This window comes from Macroventuria anomochaeta, assembly GCF_010093625.1.
Source record: "Macroventuria anomochaeta strain CBS 525.71 unplaced genomic scaffold BU25scaffold_8, whole genome shotgun sequence".
Classification (NCBI taxonomy): domain Eukaryota; kingdom Fungi; phylum Ascomycota; class Dothideomycetes; order Pleosporales; family Didymellaceae; genus Macroventuria; species Macroventuria anomochaeta.
The window spans coordinates 51,972-69,313 of NW_022985369.1; the positions used below are offsets into that span (position 1 = coordinate 51,972).

General features: G+C 53.2%; 7 protein-coding genes across 7 annotated transcripts; 2 read left to right on the forward strand and 5 right to left on the reverse strand.

Moving 5' to 3' along the window:
• Positions 1 to 565: 565 nt before the first annotated feature.
• Positions 566 to 2,229, reverse strand: BU25DRAFT_336225 (uncharacterized protein; the record flags this gene model as incomplete). The annotated part of the gene is made up of 2 exons (XM_033702616.1): positions 566 to 2,025; positions 2,073 to 2,229. The coding sequence occupies 2 exons, from the start codon at positions 2,227 to 2,229 to the stop codon at positions 566 to 568; spliced, it is 1,617 nt and encodes a 538-aa protein (XP_033564049.1).
• A 279-nt stretch (positions 2,230 to 2,508) lies between these two features.
• BU25DRAFT_429544 (uncharacterized protein) lies at positions 2,509 to 3,346 on the forward strand (the record flags this gene model as incomplete). The annotated part of the gene is made up of 2 exons (XM_033708557.1): positions 2,509 to 2,668; positions 2,718 to 3,346. 2 exons carry the CDS (start codon positions 2,509 to 2,511, stop codon positions 3,344 to 3,346), a joined length of 789 nt encoding a protein of 262 aa, XP_033564050.1.
• A 391-nt stretch (positions 3,347 to 3,737) lies between these two features.
• BU25DRAFT_484889 (uncharacterized protein) lies at positions 3,738 to 4,690 on the reverse strand (the record flags this gene model as incomplete). The annotated part of the gene is made up of 2 exons (XM_033711214.1): positions 4,377 to 4,690; positions 3,738 to 4,153 (listed from the first exon to the last, which is right to left on the reverse strand). Exons 1-2 carry the CDS (start codon positions 4,654 to 4,656, stop codon positions 3,738 to 3,740), a joined length of 696 nt encoding a protein of 231 aa, XP_033564051.1. The 5' UTR covers positions 4,657 to 4,690.
• Positions 4,691 to 7,618: 2,928 nt separating this feature from the next.
• On the reverse strand, positions 7,619 to 8,997 carry BU25DRAFT_260087 (uncharacterized protein). The gene is made up of 2 exons (XM_033701719.1): positions 8,819 to 8,997; positions 7,619 to 8,532 (listed from the first exon to the last, which is right to left on the reverse strand). The coding sequence occupies exons 1-2, from the start codon at positions 8,830 to 8,832 to the stop codon at positions 7,860 to 7,862; spliced, it is 687 nt and encodes a 228-aa protein (XP_033564052.1). The 5' UTR covers positions 8,833 to 8,997; the 3' UTR covers positions 7,619 to 7,859.
• Positions 8,998 to 9,950: 953 nt separating this feature from the next.
• On the reverse strand, positions 9,951 to 12,475 carry BU25DRAFT_484891 (autophagy-related protein 22-2; the record flags this gene model as incomplete). The annotated part of the gene is made up of 3 exons (XM_033711215.1): positions 9,951 to 10,471; positions 10,533 to 12,071; positions 12,212 to 12,475. 3 exons carry the CDS (start codon positions 12,473 to 12,475, stop codon positions 10,298 to 10,300), a joined length of 1,977 nt encoding a protein of 658 aa, XP_033564053.1. The 3' UTR covers positions 9,951 to 10,297.
• A 771-nt stretch (positions 12,476 to 13,246) lies between these two features.
• Positions 13,247 to 13,717, reverse strand: BU25DRAFT_260004 (uncharacterized protein). The gene has a single exon (XM_033701717.1). It carries the CDS (start codon positions 13,567 to 13,569, stop codon positions 13,300 to 13,302), a length of 270 nt encoding a protein of 89 aa, XP_033564054.1. The 5' UTR covers positions 13,570 to 13,717; the 3' UTR covers positions 13,247 to 13,299.
• Positions 13,390 to 17,042, forward strand: BU25DRAFT_260035 (MED14-domain-containing protein). The gene is made up of 2 exons (XM_033701718.1): positions 13,390 to 14,259; positions 14,310 to 17,042. Exons 1-2 carry the CDS (start codon positions 13,585 to 13,587, stop codon positions 17,022 to 17,024), a joined length of 3,390 nt encoding a protein of 1,129 aa, XP_033564055.1. The 5' UTR covers positions 13,390 to 13,584; the 3' UTR covers positions 17,025 to 17,042.
• The last annotated feature ends 300 nt before the right edge of the window (positions 17,043 to 17,342 follow it).

Below are 17,342 nucleotides of genomic sequence, written 5' to 3' on the forward strand. Positions count from 1 at the left end.
AGAAACCGATGCCCACAAAGAATGCGGTCCTACGGAAACAAGACCAAAGTGTGAGGGGCTGTTGCGCCATGGATTGTCAGCTGCAATGCGCGTTAAAACATCAGATTCTGATGTTCGTATTGACTTATGCTTTCGTCCGGCTTATCAGAAGTAGTCGTTGAGAACGAGGGCGGGTCACGTGTATCAGCCTATAGTCCCTGCATATCAGATGTGTTGGTACCTGCCAACGTGAGCCAAGACAACGCATATGGAGTTGCCCACAGTCGTCGTCATGCGGCCACGAGGATTGCTTATCAAAAAAGGAAACTTGGGTATCTCATTGATGGAAACATGCGCCCGAAAATGCACGATATGCCTGTGGTGTACAAAGCAAGAGACTCCTTGTTGAGCGGCGCGAGAATTGCTGTCGTAGCAAGACACGCAATGCAGAGAAACGTTCGCCGTAGAGACGTCGACAGCGATACTGGCGAGCCCGAGCGCTGTGCTGACCAGGTAGCCTGCCGCAACATGATACAAACGACGGAAATAGCCACTTTTGTAAGTGGTGAGCGAGAGGGAACTTTGCTCAGTAGAAGGCGTCCGGGTTGTTGTCGTGACCGGACTGTCCGTAGTTGCTGCCAACATCGTCCAGGCTTCTGTACTGTGACTGACCGCCTCCACCACCACGACCACGGCCCCGACCGCCGCGATCGCCGCGGTATCCGCCTCGGTTGCCTCGGTTGCCGTACTGGTTATTCCTGTGGGCGCCACGACCACGATCTCGGTTGCCGCCACGGTATCCTGATGGGCGGTTGTCGTCTTTGCCGCGTGCGTTGTGTGACCGGTGATCACCATGTTGGTTGTTGGGCTCTGCAGAGCGCTTACGGTAGGACTTGTTAGGGAAGTAGCTCTCCCACTCGCTCTCGTTCGCAGTCTCTTCTTCAATGCGCAGCATCTGCTTCTCACCCACTACGCTATCAAACTCGAAGGCCTGATCGTCTGAAACTGGGTGCCAGTTCACAATGCGCGCTGCGTCTGCTGGTCGTCCGTTCTTGCGAATGGCCAACACAACAGTTGGAGTAGGATTCTCAGAGTAAAACTTTGCTGTCTTTGGCACTGGCTGGACTCGCGCAGCCCACAGCTTGTTCTCGAAACAGGAGATACCCGTAACTTTCCACCTAACCTTGGCTCCAATACCGCCGACCTTATCGAGGATACTTTTCGGACATGGCTTCGGTGTGATGAGGATGCTGTTGGCAAGGAACCTGACGTCGATGTCTGGTGTGCCTTGGGGCAGCTTTACGAGCGAAGTCAATTTCTCGGTCATCGTCGCAGGGATCATGTAGCCAGTGTAAAAGACCGTCTTCTTGATCTGATATGGCACCGTGCCGGGCGGTGCTGTGCCGTTCTTGACTCGAGTATTGTGTGCGTTCATCAGCTTTTGGATCTCGGCGATCTCAGCTACAGGGTCCAGCTGGGTTGCGTTCTCGGCAACCTGGATGACTTCTGCCACGATAGGCTTGCGGTTGCCCTTCAGCTGGCCAGCCATGAGATCCTTGTTGAACTGGAAGAAAAAGTCGCGGAAGCCTTTCGTGTGCTTCACGCGATCTTCATAAATTCGCAGCTCTTCTGCGTCCTTGTATGTATAGACGATGTCCTTGAGCAGCTCCTGCTTGAACTCCATCGTATTCCTGAACTTTTGCCCTGCAGGGCCAATTGCAGGCTTGAGGCAAACCATGTCAAAGTCGAGCTTTCTGCTTCTGACAATGCGCTTAATGAGGTCGCTGAAGTTGGACTCGCCGCGGCCGGTAAGGAGGACGTTCAGTGCATCTTTTTGTTGCATCGATTGCTCGACCAGAGTGACAATGTGTTCATTCCACCAGCCAGCCCAGCCACGCTTCTCCTCTTCATCAACGCCTTCACCAGTGGCCCCTAGAATGTTGGCATCGTGCCACCAGCCTCCATTCATGAACATGTCCGGGCTTCCCAGCTGGCCTATCGTGGCGCTGTTCCACAACTGCTTGTTTGGGAGGGGACTTGCAAATACTGCGATCGTCAGTAGTGATCGAAGCACAAGGCTGCATCAAGCATACAAGTGTTGTCGAAGTCGTACACGTGTATAGCCCTGACGTCGTTGACAGCAGGCAAGTCCTTATCGTCACATGACCATCTTTTGAGCGCAGTCACTGTGTGATATGTCGGCTTGCCACTAGGACCTGCGACGGCAGGTCTTGTCGACGTTGCTAACATAGAAACTGCCGAGCGGCGAATAGGCGATACAGAGAAGCGTTTCGTTGTCGCGAGCAGCATTCGCTGCGATGGAAGACGGTCGCGTATTCGAAAGGAGGGTGTCTAGCCCGCAGTAAATAATGGCTTTCGTTGGCGAGGCAGGAGCAGTGGATGCTCTGCTGCAGCAGCTGAGAGTTCGTAAGGAAGTCACAACACGCTAGTGTCAGCACGGACCACATCGCCGCATCACTTCCGCCCATGAAATCATCGGTTCACCAACCTCGATACAAGCATCTATGCATGGGAGCAACAGCAGAGCATAGCGAGCAGTCTGAAGACACATGTGTAATATGTCTTTCACAAGTCACCGAAAGGGCAATCACGGTCCCCTGTAATCACCACAACTTTGACTTTGTGTGTCTCGTGAGCTGGCTCCAGGAGCGGTCCACTTGCCCCTTATGTAAGCTGTGCATCTCTATAGACATTTTTAAGCCACTGACTGGGGCCAGGCAAGACAGACGTTACTGCTGTTCAGTACGATTGGAGATCATCTGACGATTTCAAGAGCTACAGTATTCGCCGTACCCACACTCCCAAGGACCAATCTACTATTACCGACCATGGACACTTATCACATTTCGCTCCATATGGATTGCCAAGCCGACGAAGGTGTACTCACCGCCCATTCTCTCCTCCCGCGGATGATCCAGCCTTGCGCAGACGTCGAGAGATCTATCGAAAGGGGCTCTACTCACTACACGTAGGCAGCAACCCGTATTCTGGCTACCGCGATGTAACCCCTCAAATGATCGCTGGGGACCCAGAGCTACAGTCTCGAGCTCGTACTTGGATACGGCGTGAACTGCGTGTCTTCAGCTTTCTTCACACGGGCCCTTCGGGCTCGGCATCCCAGGCAGCCACGACGAGCAGCAATGCTGAGTTCTTGCTTTCGTACATTGTGTCTATCCTGAAAATGGTAGACATCAAGGCCAGCAACGGGAATGCAGAGAACCTTCTCACCGAGTTCCTGGGACGAAGATGTAGCAGACTGTTTCTGCACGAGCTCAGCGCCTGGTTGAGAAGCCCACATACCAGGTTGAAGGACTGGGACGAGGAAGTGCAGTATCAGGATGGTTGAGAATGATTGCAATTACATTTCGGCACCACAGAATCTGGCTATTGTACCTTGGGCAGCAAATATCTAACTCCGTCACAATGACGTGGGCTTCCCTTCTACTAAACCGTCCAAACCGCGCTCGTTTAGACTGATCAGACCATTTCGCTCCATTGACCCTCTACTTCTCATGATACTCTCCGCTCACTCCAGGTACTGGCATCACCTCCAATCGATCCAACATCTTCACCGCCAAGTCACTCAAGATTTCCGGCGAGAACAAAACTGACTCATCCTTCATCCATTGTCCCGTAGCTTTGCACATGTACGAGTCGACCATCAGCATCCGCGCTCCAGGGATCTCGTAGATCAGGGTTACGTCCGCACTTGACGGAAGGCTAAGAAACCAGATAGATCACTCGCACTTGGCCCGGATTGCGTTCAGAGTAGCATTCTTCGCGTTCCTGTCGTGGACCTTGTGGGAAAGGAGGTACAGCTTGCAAAGCAGCGTGTACTCCTTCAGATAGGTCTCGCCTCCAACGTGCTTGTCCTTTCTGCTGGGGATACGCCAAAAGCAGATGAGCTGGAAGCAGAGGTTAAAGATGCGAGGATCGTCTGTGGGAGGCTCAATGGTCTTTGTTTCGGGGTTTGAGGTGGTGAGCTCTGCGAAGTAAATTGACCTTTCAACGAGGATGCTCTTGTACGTAGTGAAGGTCTGTCGCTGGTCGCCGGCGCTGACGTGGATGGTAAGCATATCGTTGCCAAAGCTTTCATTGTTTGCCTTTGACGGCGAGTGGGGGAACGAGCCTGGTGTTTGTGGAGGGGACGTGCCTATAGATTTGGCAGCAGTCCCGGCACTGAAGTCGAAGAGGTGCATGTTCAAGCGGTCAGGGGTGTTGATAAGTGTAAGTTGTTATTCTTGATGCAAAGTTGCAGAATTGATGTGGCGGCGAAATCTTACTTACTCACTTATCCTTCCCTCCTACCCACCCTTGATCGTGCAAGATATATTCCCTGGTCCGATTGTCTGGCGCGTTACAGTCAACAGGCTTACCTCGGATAGGACGCTCTCTAGTACTGTCGTAGTACTCCGACACCTCCTTCTCCATATTCACTGTCTTCGAGCGATCTTTTCGCTGATCTAAAAATGCAACGGCGAGGTCAGAAAAGAACTCTGTTGAGTACGGCAGGTACCCATTGATGTGATTTTTCACCCACTGACCGGCTACCTTCCACACGTACAGGTCGACCATTAGTTTTCTGGTACCACACAGCCCCTTTGTGGCGCTGTAGATGATGGCAATATTATCATCGCTAGGAAGCAGAGGGTGCATCTCGCATGGTTGTTCGTGGGCCTTTATGTAGATCCCACTGATGGTGTCCTTCGCTGCAAGATCATCACGCAAGATCTTGGCCAAAACAAAAAAAAATTGCAAAGGAGAGTGATTTTAGTATTGTAATCAAAAGAACTCGAATTGCTGGGCTTGACTGGCAATCGTCGGGTGTACAAATGCTGAAGCTATAGATCGAAGGCTTCCGGATTTACAGCAGGGAGCGCAAAGGAATCATGCTTTTTGTCCTTGGCGCAGTCGAAGAATGTGACGGTTTATGGAGTAAAGAGGTCATGTTTGCCTTCGGAGCTGGCAGAAGCAGCTCCATTCAAGTTGGAGACAGGCTATTACTCGACCCTACCGAGTAAATTCGAACCTGGTGAAGTGCCGCCGAAAGGACTGCCGCACGCGTAGGTTGTACAGGGCCTATGAAGAGGTTGCTTTGCGATGGCCATGGTGGACATTGTCCGAACGAAACGTGTGCAGACTGTACAGGGCCTCCGAAGCAGCGTGTTTAATGGTACGTACTACGGGTAGTAACTGTACGGAGGTACTATAGCATGATGTGGGACGTAACGGTGAAGAGGACGAGCCGTACAGTACGACTACACTGCCAAAAAGTACCGTACTACGCACTGTTGAACACGCTGCTCCGAAGAGATTATCTGCTTGGGACCGGGAGGGCGTAGGTGATGAAGCCGCGCTTGCGCCGAAGGTAGGTCCTCCGAACATTTTGAGCTAAGTCAAAAGGTTTGAGTCGCGATGTTGAGTGTGGCGAGGTGGGTATTGAGGCGGACAGATTTTGTGTCAAGTGGGCAAGCCCGCACTGGGCACTTACGCCATGAGCTTTCACTTCACTTCGTTCATTGCCGTTTACTTGAGAACAGCCAGATCTTAAATCATTGTACTGGCTGCTATGACTGGTCACATTCGAAACAAGGCCTAATTTTGATCCAGTCACCTCGAACTTATCGGCTCCGGTTGTCTTGATACCGGCTCTACACAGACTTCCCGGTCACTAGTCTCGAACTCTCAGGAAACCAACTGATCCGCCCACATAATCCAGCTCCTCCCCTTATTTCCCTCCGCTGGACATCCAATACAAACATAATACTCTCTACCCACATTTACACCCTTCTGAGTGACAGACAGCTGAGTGTGCTGAGCAGAGTAGCAGCTGCGGCAAGCGGGAAGGCGCGGTGGAGCGGTTGGGGTAGGGGCAGCGACGATTGCGGTCCCAGTCTGAAATCTGTCAGTCATGATGAAGTTTTGGTGTGGAAGGAGGACAAACGGCTTGTTGATACGTGTTGTGGTATTCATTGATGATGATGGGAGGTCTCTTGCGGGTGAAGCCGAGAAAACCCATTCTGTTTGCTGTTGTCTAGTACAGGTCCCGAGTAAGGATTAGTCGAGAAGTTGGTAAGGATGGTTTAGAGCTCAATGTTGATCAGATCAGACTGCTCATACTTGTAGTGCTTTGCAGGTGAGGTGGGCTAAGACCATGTGTACCGCCGTGCAAGCCACATAGATTGCAAGGGTAGGCGAACGCCAATGATCAACGTTGATATCTTCCGAAAGGTAAACTTAGCAATCCATAGCGCTTAGAGGTATTATGTAGACGATAACATAGTCTGATCGACGATTTTTCAGCCTTGTGATTGTTTACTGTCGAGTGCTTGCAATTGTGTGCTCCAGTGAAACAACTTTGGGATATCCATGCGTCATAAGAACTCACTTGTTCCTTGTATGGCTTGTCCAATCCATTGAGATTGTCGAAAGATGTACAGGTTCTCTCATAGCCCGATGACCGTCCGATGTGTGGGTTGTAAGTTTTCGGGTCGGACCGATCCCTCGTGTAAGGGTAAGAACTACTGGTCGGTCAACGCCACTTTCTCCCAGCAATACAACCTGAAACACATAGCTAAGCACCAAGTATGTGTGCTCGCTGAACTGTTCAGAATCCCTCCACTCAAGATTATCACGTTAGCGCTTCGGTGATTTACAAGTCAATGTTCATAGTGCAGTTCAGGCAGACTCCAGTCCTATCTGCAGAATGCTTCTCAGATGTTTCGATAATTGCATTCCTCCCTAAAATTGCTTGAGGCGCACACAGTCGAAAGACCTTTGATACTTTTGTAAGTCTATGCTATGTCCTTTTTGAACTTGTCACTAGCTATGAAATTTGTCAGCTATCGATTCTACTATGATGTTACTTGTTTCACCACTGTTTATATAACAGGAAGAAATATTCTCACTCAGTTCGATAGACGCTATCAACCAACTAACTTCTTCATTACAAAATCCGCCTGCCTTCATGATCGCATGCATCGATTTCAACCTTGGCCGCTTATCCTGAGTCCATCAAATCTGCTTAGTTATCTCTCCGCTCACAACCGATTCAGCCGAAGAAAAAGTACTACTACTCGCGGAACTCAACCGCTGGAGAAGGCTGCTCAACTCCTTGGCTTGCACTGCCCACCGCTCGAGGAGGGAAAACCGATCGTTGGGTTGAAGACTCAGTCTTACACTGCAACGTCTTCGCCAACAAGTCCATCAGAAACTATTTCGGCAGAGTATCTCCAAGCCCTTTCACCACCTCCTTTGTCGCCTTGCTCATGTAGACATCGACAATCAGATCCCTTGCTAGGCACTCACAGGTGGTAGCGTTGTAGATCTCACACACATCATCTGATGATGGGAAGCCTGTTGCGTCGATAGTAGAGACTTCTTCGGACTTGGCTTCGAGGGCTTCGAGTGCTGCGTTTTGCGCTGCTTCGTCCATGAGATAGACGGCTAGAGCGAAGAGCTTGCACAGGAGGGTTGACTCTTTGTCTTGAGAGATGTCGGTGGGTTTGCTGGGGATGCGGCTGGTGTAGATGAGCTGGATGTAAAGAGAGGCGTTATGCTTTATGGGTAGCGGGCGCACACCTAAGGCCACGTGATCGTTACTTCCACTTTCACAACCAACTCTGGCTTGATGCCAAAGGATTAACTTCACTGCGTGACGTTCAAACTTTTGTGAGACAACTTCCTCAGACTGACGAGCAGTCTTCATTACTTTCATAACAAAGCCAATTCCATTCGTGCATAGGTTCTAGAAACCGGTGTTTCGCAACAATGCGCTTGATGTAAGTGCTGATTAGTCAGTCAACTCGTTTCCTTAGGGCCCAAGGCCGATGGCTGTGAACGTCAACCTCTGACCAAGCTTATGCCGTTTCTCCTGTTTCTTCCCCCAGATACTCCTCGGGATGATGCTTCTTCCAATGTTTCTTTTTCTTGTCATGCTTGTTGTCACGATGCGTGATGAACTCGGCGCCGAGCTCCAAAAGGCTAAACGCCAGCTCCTGCACCAACTCGGCATAGAACTGTAACTCCTCCCCAGTACAGTGCACTTTCGTGAACTCTGTGTAACATTCCACCAGCACCCGTCGCATAAGTGACTTTGGTGGGGTACCTTGGCAGATTGTATTCACAGGACCTAGGCGTGGGGCCCACCACTTTCCGTATGCTTGCATCTTGAATGTTGCGGCGACAAACGCTTTGATGCCTGCATTCTTCGTTCTGATATACTGAAGACACTCGGCAAATGCATACAGCTTCGCAAGGTGCAGACGTTCCGCTGCTCCGAGGTGGATCAAATATGTCTGATCTTCGGCCGGTTTAGGATCCGGTATAACGGGCAAGTCACCTTTGTAGACGTGGTGCAAATATAGCGCGAACACAGCCAGGTGAGAATCTAGAAGCTTCACCACACACTCTCCTACTTCCTTCCAACCGGCTGAGGGGGCTGTTTCGAAGAACCTCGAACGGTGGGTGAGGAGATTGGCGAAAACAGGGAAGGATTTGTGAGCGTTGCCGGTGCCGACGTCAATATCGAACCTGATTAGCAAGTTCGTTAGTAGATACTCGTTTCAGCATCAACCTTAAGGTTGCGTTTCACTTCAGTATAGTGTTTCCCCGCCACAGCTAGTTTGTCGCCTGGCGCATACACGGACAGTTAAGAGCGTAATATAGCGATGAAAAAAAAACTGCAACTAGAGAAGCGCCAGCACGTTGTTGGTAGCAAAAAGCGGGCTGATTAAATCGAAGTAAAAAAAATAGGAGAAGTAGAGTAGCCACGTACGCTAGTTCCTGTATCGTTTTGTCCAAGCAGTGCTACACTCACCTGCGCCTTACCATCGCTAAGTTTCGATAGCTTCCATACTGGAGGGAATTGTGGGTGTTGATCGAGTATGATCAGTAAGGTCGACTGTCGAAGCAGTGAAGTGCAAGGATGCTGCTATGAAGCTTCTGGTACATAACACCGGAGCGCCCTGTGTTCTTTCTAGCTACACTAGAGCTATGGAGCTCGGATCCACTAAGCAAAAACGCTCGCCAAGCAGGCCTTTACAAAGTATCCATCTCCAGCATTGAATCCTGCTTCACTCGGTGTGGTAAACCTGAACTTGCTCTGGCCCGGTTCGCCGGTATTCAGCCACACGTAAGTCAGCGGGATAGCATCCCCAGCATTCATTTGCACAGAGGTCGAGACTGTGATCGAGCCTCCGTCGAAGACAACCTTGAAGTTCGCATTCCCATCATTCCAAGCTGAATAAGCGTTTTCACCCGTCCACGGATAGCCAAAGTTATCGATCTCGCCGCTCTTAGACTGAAATGTGTAGGCCCCTGTCTCCCTGGCGATGAAGACCCCCTGCAAAAAGAGAGCGCCATAGAGCCGTCAAAGGATCTGCCATCTGCAAGCGTTATGCTATAGTCCGAGGATGGCCAGTTGGGGCTGGAAAACGACAGAGAACTTAGGGAGTCAGAGGAATCGGGGTTCGTCCACTTGGAGTATGTGGATGTAATGCTGGCGCCATTCCTGAAAGGGCTCGAGTACTTGCGGTACTGAACACTGTTCTGGTGAAGCCCGACGTCGGCATAGTCGCCCGATTCACACCTTGGTCGCAGCATTGATTTCAGTCAAGATGAAGCCACTGTGCATATCAAAGTACCGAATGAATCTAGTTGTGATGGGTGCTGAGCTGAGCTTGCCGTCGTTCTTGGTCTCGATCAGCAACCAGCTGCACAGAAGAGGGGCACATCTTCTCTGGCCTGGCGAAGAGCAACAAGGCTGCACCGAGGCTGCGCTGAAGTGTCTTGCTATCCATGCAGGTCTACTGGATTCCTGACAGGCGGGTGAGTGAGTCTACGTTTGCATGACCGAGAGAGAACGCTAAGAACCTCTGGACCGTCTAAAGTGTGCAACGATCGGCGTCACCCGTGCTGTCCGCATCTGCGTGGGGTATGGGGTCAGGCGTGGCGACCGAATTGGACCATTTTGGCTGACCCGATGGCTTTGGTGGCTGGCTGACGCCTTGTAGGTTATGTGAACCAACGGTATGGCCGTCGATGCAGCCTCGAGGATCCAGTTTTGCGTGTCCTGTAGACAAGGTTATAAGCGACGGGAAGACTCGACCCGTGGCGATCTCCGAACGTGCAGTACTGAAGGTTTCGCGAATAGAGAGAAGATTGTGTGTTAATTGAGGGTATCAAAGAGCGCTATCAGCAGTCGTAAGGGCATTCACCAGCGCCGTTTTGATGCAAGGCGTATGCGAATGCGCTGAAATGCAGCAAGGTTCGTGAGGTTCGTTCGTCAAGGGTGCAATTAGTTGAGCTCATCCTCGGAGTCTTCGCGCTGACCAAAAGAGTTCCGATGACCGACGTCTAGCTCTGCGAGGGTTTTTGCAAGCGCAATGCCTTCGGTACGACCGCGGTTGATATCGACAAGCATCATGATGGGGAAAGGTAGACCAACCAAGATGGCAAGGAACCAGAACGCCTGCAATGGTTAGTCTTAGTATCGCTGGACTCGTAGCAACATGCTGTTGGGGGCAGCTTACCGGTCGAATCTCTCCGTAGGCATCCGTGATGGCCCCAACAATGGCTGGGCCAAACACACTACTGCCCTTATCCGTGATCGCATACAGCGCGTAAAAGGCCGCTTCGAAACCGGGAGGGATCAACTCGCCAAAAAGGGCACGACAATAAGAGCTGAGCCCACCGAGCACGAATCCGTACACTGCACCAAGCATGTACATCTCCCACTGTTGCTGCAACCCAAGAAATCCTAATCTCTGGATTGATGGCAGATAGCCTAGTAGGCCATAGAGTGGGATCACTTCGAAGAGGGCGATACACATTAAGATTGTCTGCACAGGAGTGACATTGAGGTAGTGTGACACTCGGGACCACGTGAATGCGCCAAGCACACCAGAGACAGTTGCGATGACATTGATCAAAGCCAGCATAGCGTACGACATGCCTAGCGTTGTCTTTGCGAAGAGCACAGCAGTGCCAGAGACGGTTGCTATGCTATCACTGAGTAGGAACCATGCGGCCAGAAAGAGCAAAACATCTTTGAGGTGTCTCGCATGCATTGCTGTGCGACCCAGAGATTTCCAAGAATAAGTGAAATAAGCAATCACTGTACGGGCGTTGGACGTGTTGTCACCAATATGCAGTGGTGGTCCTGGACGTGGTCGCAGCCACAGCGCGCTGGGGATTGTGAAGATGAACCACCATGCGCCAATCATGAACAGGACGAGTCGCAGTCCGAAATTCGATGATTGGAAGGCAATGACCACGACTATTGAGAGTGTCTGCAGGAGTAGCGCAGCGATGTAGCCGATTGCAATGCCGTAGGACGAGATCTTGGTTGACAACGCAAGCTCTTGGGACGGAGCCGAGCGGTCTTTTGTGCGTGGACTAGCCAGGTCAGGCGCAGATCGCTGCGGCGGAAGAAGAGCGGTGGTTGCGTCTGCGACTCCATCGAACACCGGTTCGTGGCGTGCAAGGCGGCTCGAGCAGCGTGCTTCATCAGAGAGATTGTCGTCGTCGTCGTCGTCGTAGTCGTCGGTCGAATCATCCCCATTCGATACAGCATACCGCACGGTTGGGTGGAATCTGACCAGCAGGGGCAGGAAGCTGTTTAGGAGCACAAAGCTCGCTCCAAAGCAGGTGTTCGCAACGATGGCCAATACTGCGCCCACTATGTATACGCTGGGCACGACAGGCAAGAACAGCATGGTTGCCGTGCTGCCGATGAAGGCAAACCACAGGAGGAAGCGCTTCCTGAACCGCCCGTGGTCTGCAGCGCCAGACATGGATATGATGAGCAACGCCTGGATTAGCACGGAGATGCTGAAAGTGTACATGGCGAAGCTGGCCGTGTTGACCTCAAAGCCAAGGATGCTGACGACACATTGGCCCTTCTCGGGGTGGTGTGGTTTGAAGAGGGCCGTGAAGCTGGCCGGTGGAGAGACGGTAGGCAGCGAGGCCTTGCATGGCGTGGTGTGGTCATGGAGGAGGACGCCATTTTCGCGGGCGAGCTGCTCAAGGGTAACGGGTATGAAAGAGCCAATGCCGCAGACTACGAAGACCTGGACAGGTTAGCTAGGCAGCCGCTGCTGGCAATGGTACGCGCAAAGCTCCTTCCTGTAAACAAACAAAGTGGGGTAAACGACCGAGGAGGAAGGAGCGACGCGTTAGTTGGGAACCACCGAAGCTATAGGAAACCCACCTCTGCTGCCCACCCGTACATGTAGAAGCCGGACAGCTCCTTGTCGCTGGTGGGGCGCGTATCTTCGCCCTCGTATTGCGGTTGCAAAGCGCTGGATTCCATGTCGAAGCTGCGGTCAGAGAAGCTCTGCTCGTCGTCGGCCTCGTTGGACTGCGACGACGCGGGCAGCGAGAGTTTCGACTGTGCTGACGCGTTGCGTTCGAGCTGTGGTCGCGGTCGTCGGTACTCCGGAGGGAGGAACTCCTCAGGTGCGCGTGGCGTCATAGCCGTCGAGTTGATCGGCGGGAAGCTGCGTTACCGCGACTGAGACATGACGAACACAGATCCAGACAGGCAGTGCAGCAGACGAGTCGAGGGATGCTCGAGTCGGTGAATAGGACTCGGGTCTTGGCAGCAATTGCAGAAGTTCAAGGAAGAGCAAGAGAGGAACCGTGATGAGCGTGCACAGCTGTTGGGGCGGCTGGCCGATCCATGGAACTCGTGCAGATGATGAAGTGAGCCACACTCCATCAGTCTCGGACAAGGCGCCTTTTTGGCTAGACAGTAATCAGATGTCCTGATCACGCCGCGCTCGCCGCTGAATGCGGGTCATCAACACTCCAGCGCGTCTTGCAGTGTGGCAGGACAGCACGAGCTCACATCAGCGGACATTGCGCAGAGCACAATTTCAACACTGCCGGCCGGTGCAATGTCTGGATGAGCTGTGTTTTGCCTGCGTGCAGAGAGTTCTAGTCTTCGTAGAGGCTGCTTGTCTTTTGTCTTGCTGGCGTCTTGGATGGATGATGCAGGGCCAATGTGGGTCCTGCCAAGAGGAAGGAACGTCAGGGCTCGAGCCTTCCCTCGCCAGCCTGCGTGTCTCCACGATCGCCAACAACACCACCAGCACAGGTTGTCGCCGCAACGCGCCACCTTCTTTTTCGCCCAGGACCCAATTGCGCCTTGCCGTGCGAGCGCGACTGCTTCGGTGCGGAGTCAGCGTTTAGCCGCGCGTGCGATGCGGTAGCGACGAACCGAGAATCCCCCGGCTCCTGCTTTGACCTTCTGCTTGCCTTCTGCTTGGGCCCTCTGCTTGCAACCAAAGCGCGCCTTCACGATACCCCGGCGCCGCCAGCCAACTCGAGCCTCTCGCTATACGTGCATTCTCCCGCCGATCGGCCTTCGCCCCTTACTTGCACGCCCGTAGACGTTGGCCCGCCCGTCGGCCCGCCGCAACCCTTCAGAGGCCGCCCTCCACCCGCAACGTTGCTGCTACCGGACGCCCTCTTCCCTGCGCATACGACTGAACCGTGCACGGCTCCCACCGCCATCATCGCGACTGCGCGCCGAGCACACGTGGCGAGCGCGCCGGCGAGCTGCATGACGGCGCCCAGACTATGCCCGGCATCCTCATGATGAACCACAGCGCAACCGACTCAGCAAGAGATGGAGAAAACAAGAAGCGCTCGTTCGACGGGAAGGTGGTCAATGGGATCGAAGCGCGCAGGGACACGGCCGTCATGAACGGGAACATGGGCAAAGCCACCACGAACGGCGCCTCCACAGCCGTGCCGGCGCCCACCATGGATCAGTCCTCAGAGCTGCCGCCTGAGATTGCGCATATTGGGCCGGAGGCTTACCACCCCTTGTCGAAGCTGCTAGCACGAATCGCTCAGGAATGCTACAATGCGCTCGAAGAGGCACTCCACAAGATGTCTGGCATGTCGCTGGGCCAGCAAGCCAACGGTGCCATGATAAACGGTGTCGTTCCTCAGGACAACCCAGAGGTCAACAAACGGAAGAAGCTACTCCTTCTCAAGTTTGCGCAAGAAAATCGAGCCAAGTTCATAAAGCTGCTGGTATTGACTGAATGGGGGCAGAAGTCGGCCCTTGACATTGGCAAGGTTATCGACCTGTATTCCTGGGCAAAAGAGCAGGCTGCGCACATGGACTTTGTGGACGAGCAGGTGAATCAGATCAAGATCCTCTCAGCGTACGCGCGGGAGAACAACCCGGACATCAGGACTGCATTGGAAGTTTTATCGACGGGGAAAGCGTCCTGGATCCCAACTGTGCGCATGTCCACCAATCGCAGAGATCACATAGTACTGACAGACAACAGCTGGATTACATACCACCCGATCCCGTCTCATCGGACAAGGCGCTCAAGCTTCTGCGCGCCATGAACACATCCCTTTCGATACGGCTGAATGTACACGAGACCCTTCCGCGACACCTTCGAAACTGGCGGATACAGTCAGGTCGCGCCATTTTTATGATTGAGAACGAGATGGAGTTTGACGTGTTATCCTTTGCTGAAGATGCGAGCGATCAGTGGTGGTTCCTTGACCTGCGGTTACTGTTCGCCCCTGCGCCAACAATTGAGCTCGGCAGTAAATTCCTTTTGGCACTCAAGCCTCAGGCAGATTACGTTCTGCGCGAGAAAGGCCTGTCCGGCCTCTTCGACTTCCTTCACAACTTCGTCCTCACCCACAAGCTCTCAGTGCTGAGATCGCAGGCCGACGGTCTCGCCCGCTCGGGGTGGATAGGGTCACTGAGAGTTGAGCCAGTGCATCGCGAACTCGTGGTTCAGTACTGGACCGACAGGCCAGGGAGGAAGAACTGGATAGAGCTTGGCACGACAAGCAACAAACCAAAGAACGGAAAGATGTCCTGGCGAGGTCCTCCAGTACCATCCCTGACAGCGCGCTGGTTTCGCCAAGGGAAGGAAGTGGTGGATGTCGACCTCGAGATCGACTGGAACGACCTCTCGATGGAGCGTATACTCAAGCGCGTCATCGCACTTCACACTGCTCAGATACTACGATCGACACGGGAGCATTTCGATTCGAGGCTCGATATACACGCGAGCTTGTCTGAGTCTGAGCCTACGGACTGCAGTCTCACTGCGACCCTTGGAACAGTATCCAACTCGGTCACGCTATCACTGGAGCCAGTAACCGGCACTTACATCATGCAACCAGCCAGCGCGCTTGCAGCCAGAGCCGAGTTCGCCATGAACCAAGGCAGAGAGCCAGCACAGATAGCAGGCATACTCACATTAATGCTCTCGCAGACGCTACGGGATCAAATTCAGAGAACTGCGCAGCAACTAGGATGGCAACAAATCACGAGGCAGGCTCTACGACCGGATGCTGTGCGGGCAGCTGTGAAGTCGAACGTCTTGGAATACGTCATGTACTCGCCTCGTGGCTGGACATCAACTTGGGCATTGGCCGCTATTGTGGGCACTGCAGGCGAGTCGTGGTGCATATTTGAGATGGGGTCCAATGGCATTTCGATCGAGCACGCCGAACAGATCGTAATGGACAGACACGACGGCAGCAGCATGGCTATCAACCGCAATACCTTGACCCGCGTAGAGCGTGTAGCCGTCCAGCTGCTCTCCTTCCGAGTCACAGCCCGTCAGTTGGAGAAAGAACACAAGATGTTCACACTGCGCCACCAGTTCAGTGCAAGTAGCAAGCCAGCCGAGGCCAACACCATCGTTCAAGGCTGGGCTATGCATCTGCAGACGACCGACCTACTCACCACCAAGTCCGGAGAGCAACCATGGCTCGAGGACAGCATTGCTATCGCCTGCGAAGGGCTCAAGAGCGATGGTCGTAGTGTGTGGCACATAGCCGATGGTCGCATGGTCAAGAATGCAGCTGCAGACATGCAAAAGCTCATGGCCGCTTCACCACAGAGCAGCTTCAAATTCACAGCAGACGGCAGCTTCAGGATCCTTCTAGCCACTCCATTTGGCAGCGACATCCTCGGCGAGCTTCGAGCGCGACTCCGCGACGTCAACCGCCTGCGCTCATTCGCTACCACCCTCCAGAAACGCCAGATGCGCCTCACAGCATCGTCTCTCCAAAAGGTGCAATTTCAATACGGGCCTTCTCCGCATATCGCAGCCGTCTCCTTCGCCTCCGAGAACGAGGTCGCCATCGAGATCCCTCCGTCGAATCCACACCACCGCATCCACCGACTCCTCACCTCAATTGCGAACGACCGCAACCCCTTCCTCCCACTCCTCTCCTTCGGCGACGCAAATGGCATCGACCATTTCTGCACTGTGCTTGTCCTTACGCGCTCCCTCCTCACCGTGCTCCGCGAACTGGATACCGCGACACCGGGCAATATCCGTAATCCTGCCATCCATGTGCACTCAGTCTTTAAGTACCGCCTCACCTACGAGAATCCGCTTTGCACGTTCGACATCCGCCTCCAGCCCAAGAATGACAAGGTTTACTGGTTCATCGAAGATAACCTTAGGCATGCTCCTGACATTCGGCCTACGCCTGAAAGGAATCCGCGTCACAGACGGTTGGAGACTCTGCAAGAGAAATTGAAAGAGCTGTTCAGGGGCAAGGCGGAGGGCTGGTTCGGCACACGGAATGGCATCGTTGCAGAGCTCGACGCCGTACCCGATGCATTGAGGAAGCTGAACGATACCGTGCTGAGCTGCAAGATGGAAGGCGGATACAAACCGCCCTCACCACTGGAAGTTCCGCCGCAACAGCAAGCGAAAGGCAACTCTCCACAGCTGACGAGACAGCCGTCACAACAGCAGATGCAGCAGCAGCAGCAGCAGCAGCAACAACACGCTCAGCAGCAACAGCAGAATCGTCCACAACAGTTCTCACCTCAGATGGCGAGGAAACAGCAGCCAGGTCAGCAACAGCCGAACGGTCGTCCGCAGCCGAATGGAGGGCAGAGGCCGACGCCCCAGCAGATTCAGCATATGCAGCAGTTGCAGCAGGCCAGGGCGGCGCAGCAGCAACAGCAACAGGCGAGGCAGGGGAAGACGGATGTCATTGAGATTGACTGAGCATGCATCGACGTTTCGCGAGGCGCAGGAAGTGGTCAGTTTGTTTTCGTGATTCCCAGCTTAGATTGATGATAGGGTCTGCCTCGGTGCGGCCACGCTCTGTACGGTTCTTGTACGAATAGAGGTTTGGATTGGAGAGGGTTAAGGGAGGAGGAAAATACGTTCGAGGTTATAGATAATGAATACCATACCAACATACTCATACTCTCACACTCAAAGCTTTTGTTCTGTCCCAACCTCTTGTCCCTACAGCCTCGATCCAGATCCAACGATCCAGATCCAAGGACGTACCACCGATCGACACCGTCTACGTTATAC

Excerpts from the sequence above, each read along its gene's own strand:
- BU25DRAFT_260004 (XM_033701717.1), bottom strand. The coding sequence starts at position 13,569 with ATGCAGCTCGCCGGCGCGCTCGCCACGTGTGCTCGGCGCGCAGTCGCG.
- BU25DRAFT_260035 (XM_033701718.1), top strand. The coding sequence starts at position 13,585 with ATGCCCGGCATCCTCATGATGAACCACAGCGCAACCGACTCAGCAAGA. Across the intron at positions 14,260-14,309 it reads AAGCGTCCTGGATCCCAACT|CTGGATTACATACCACCCGA; the intron begins GTGCGCATGTCC and ends GACAGACAACAG.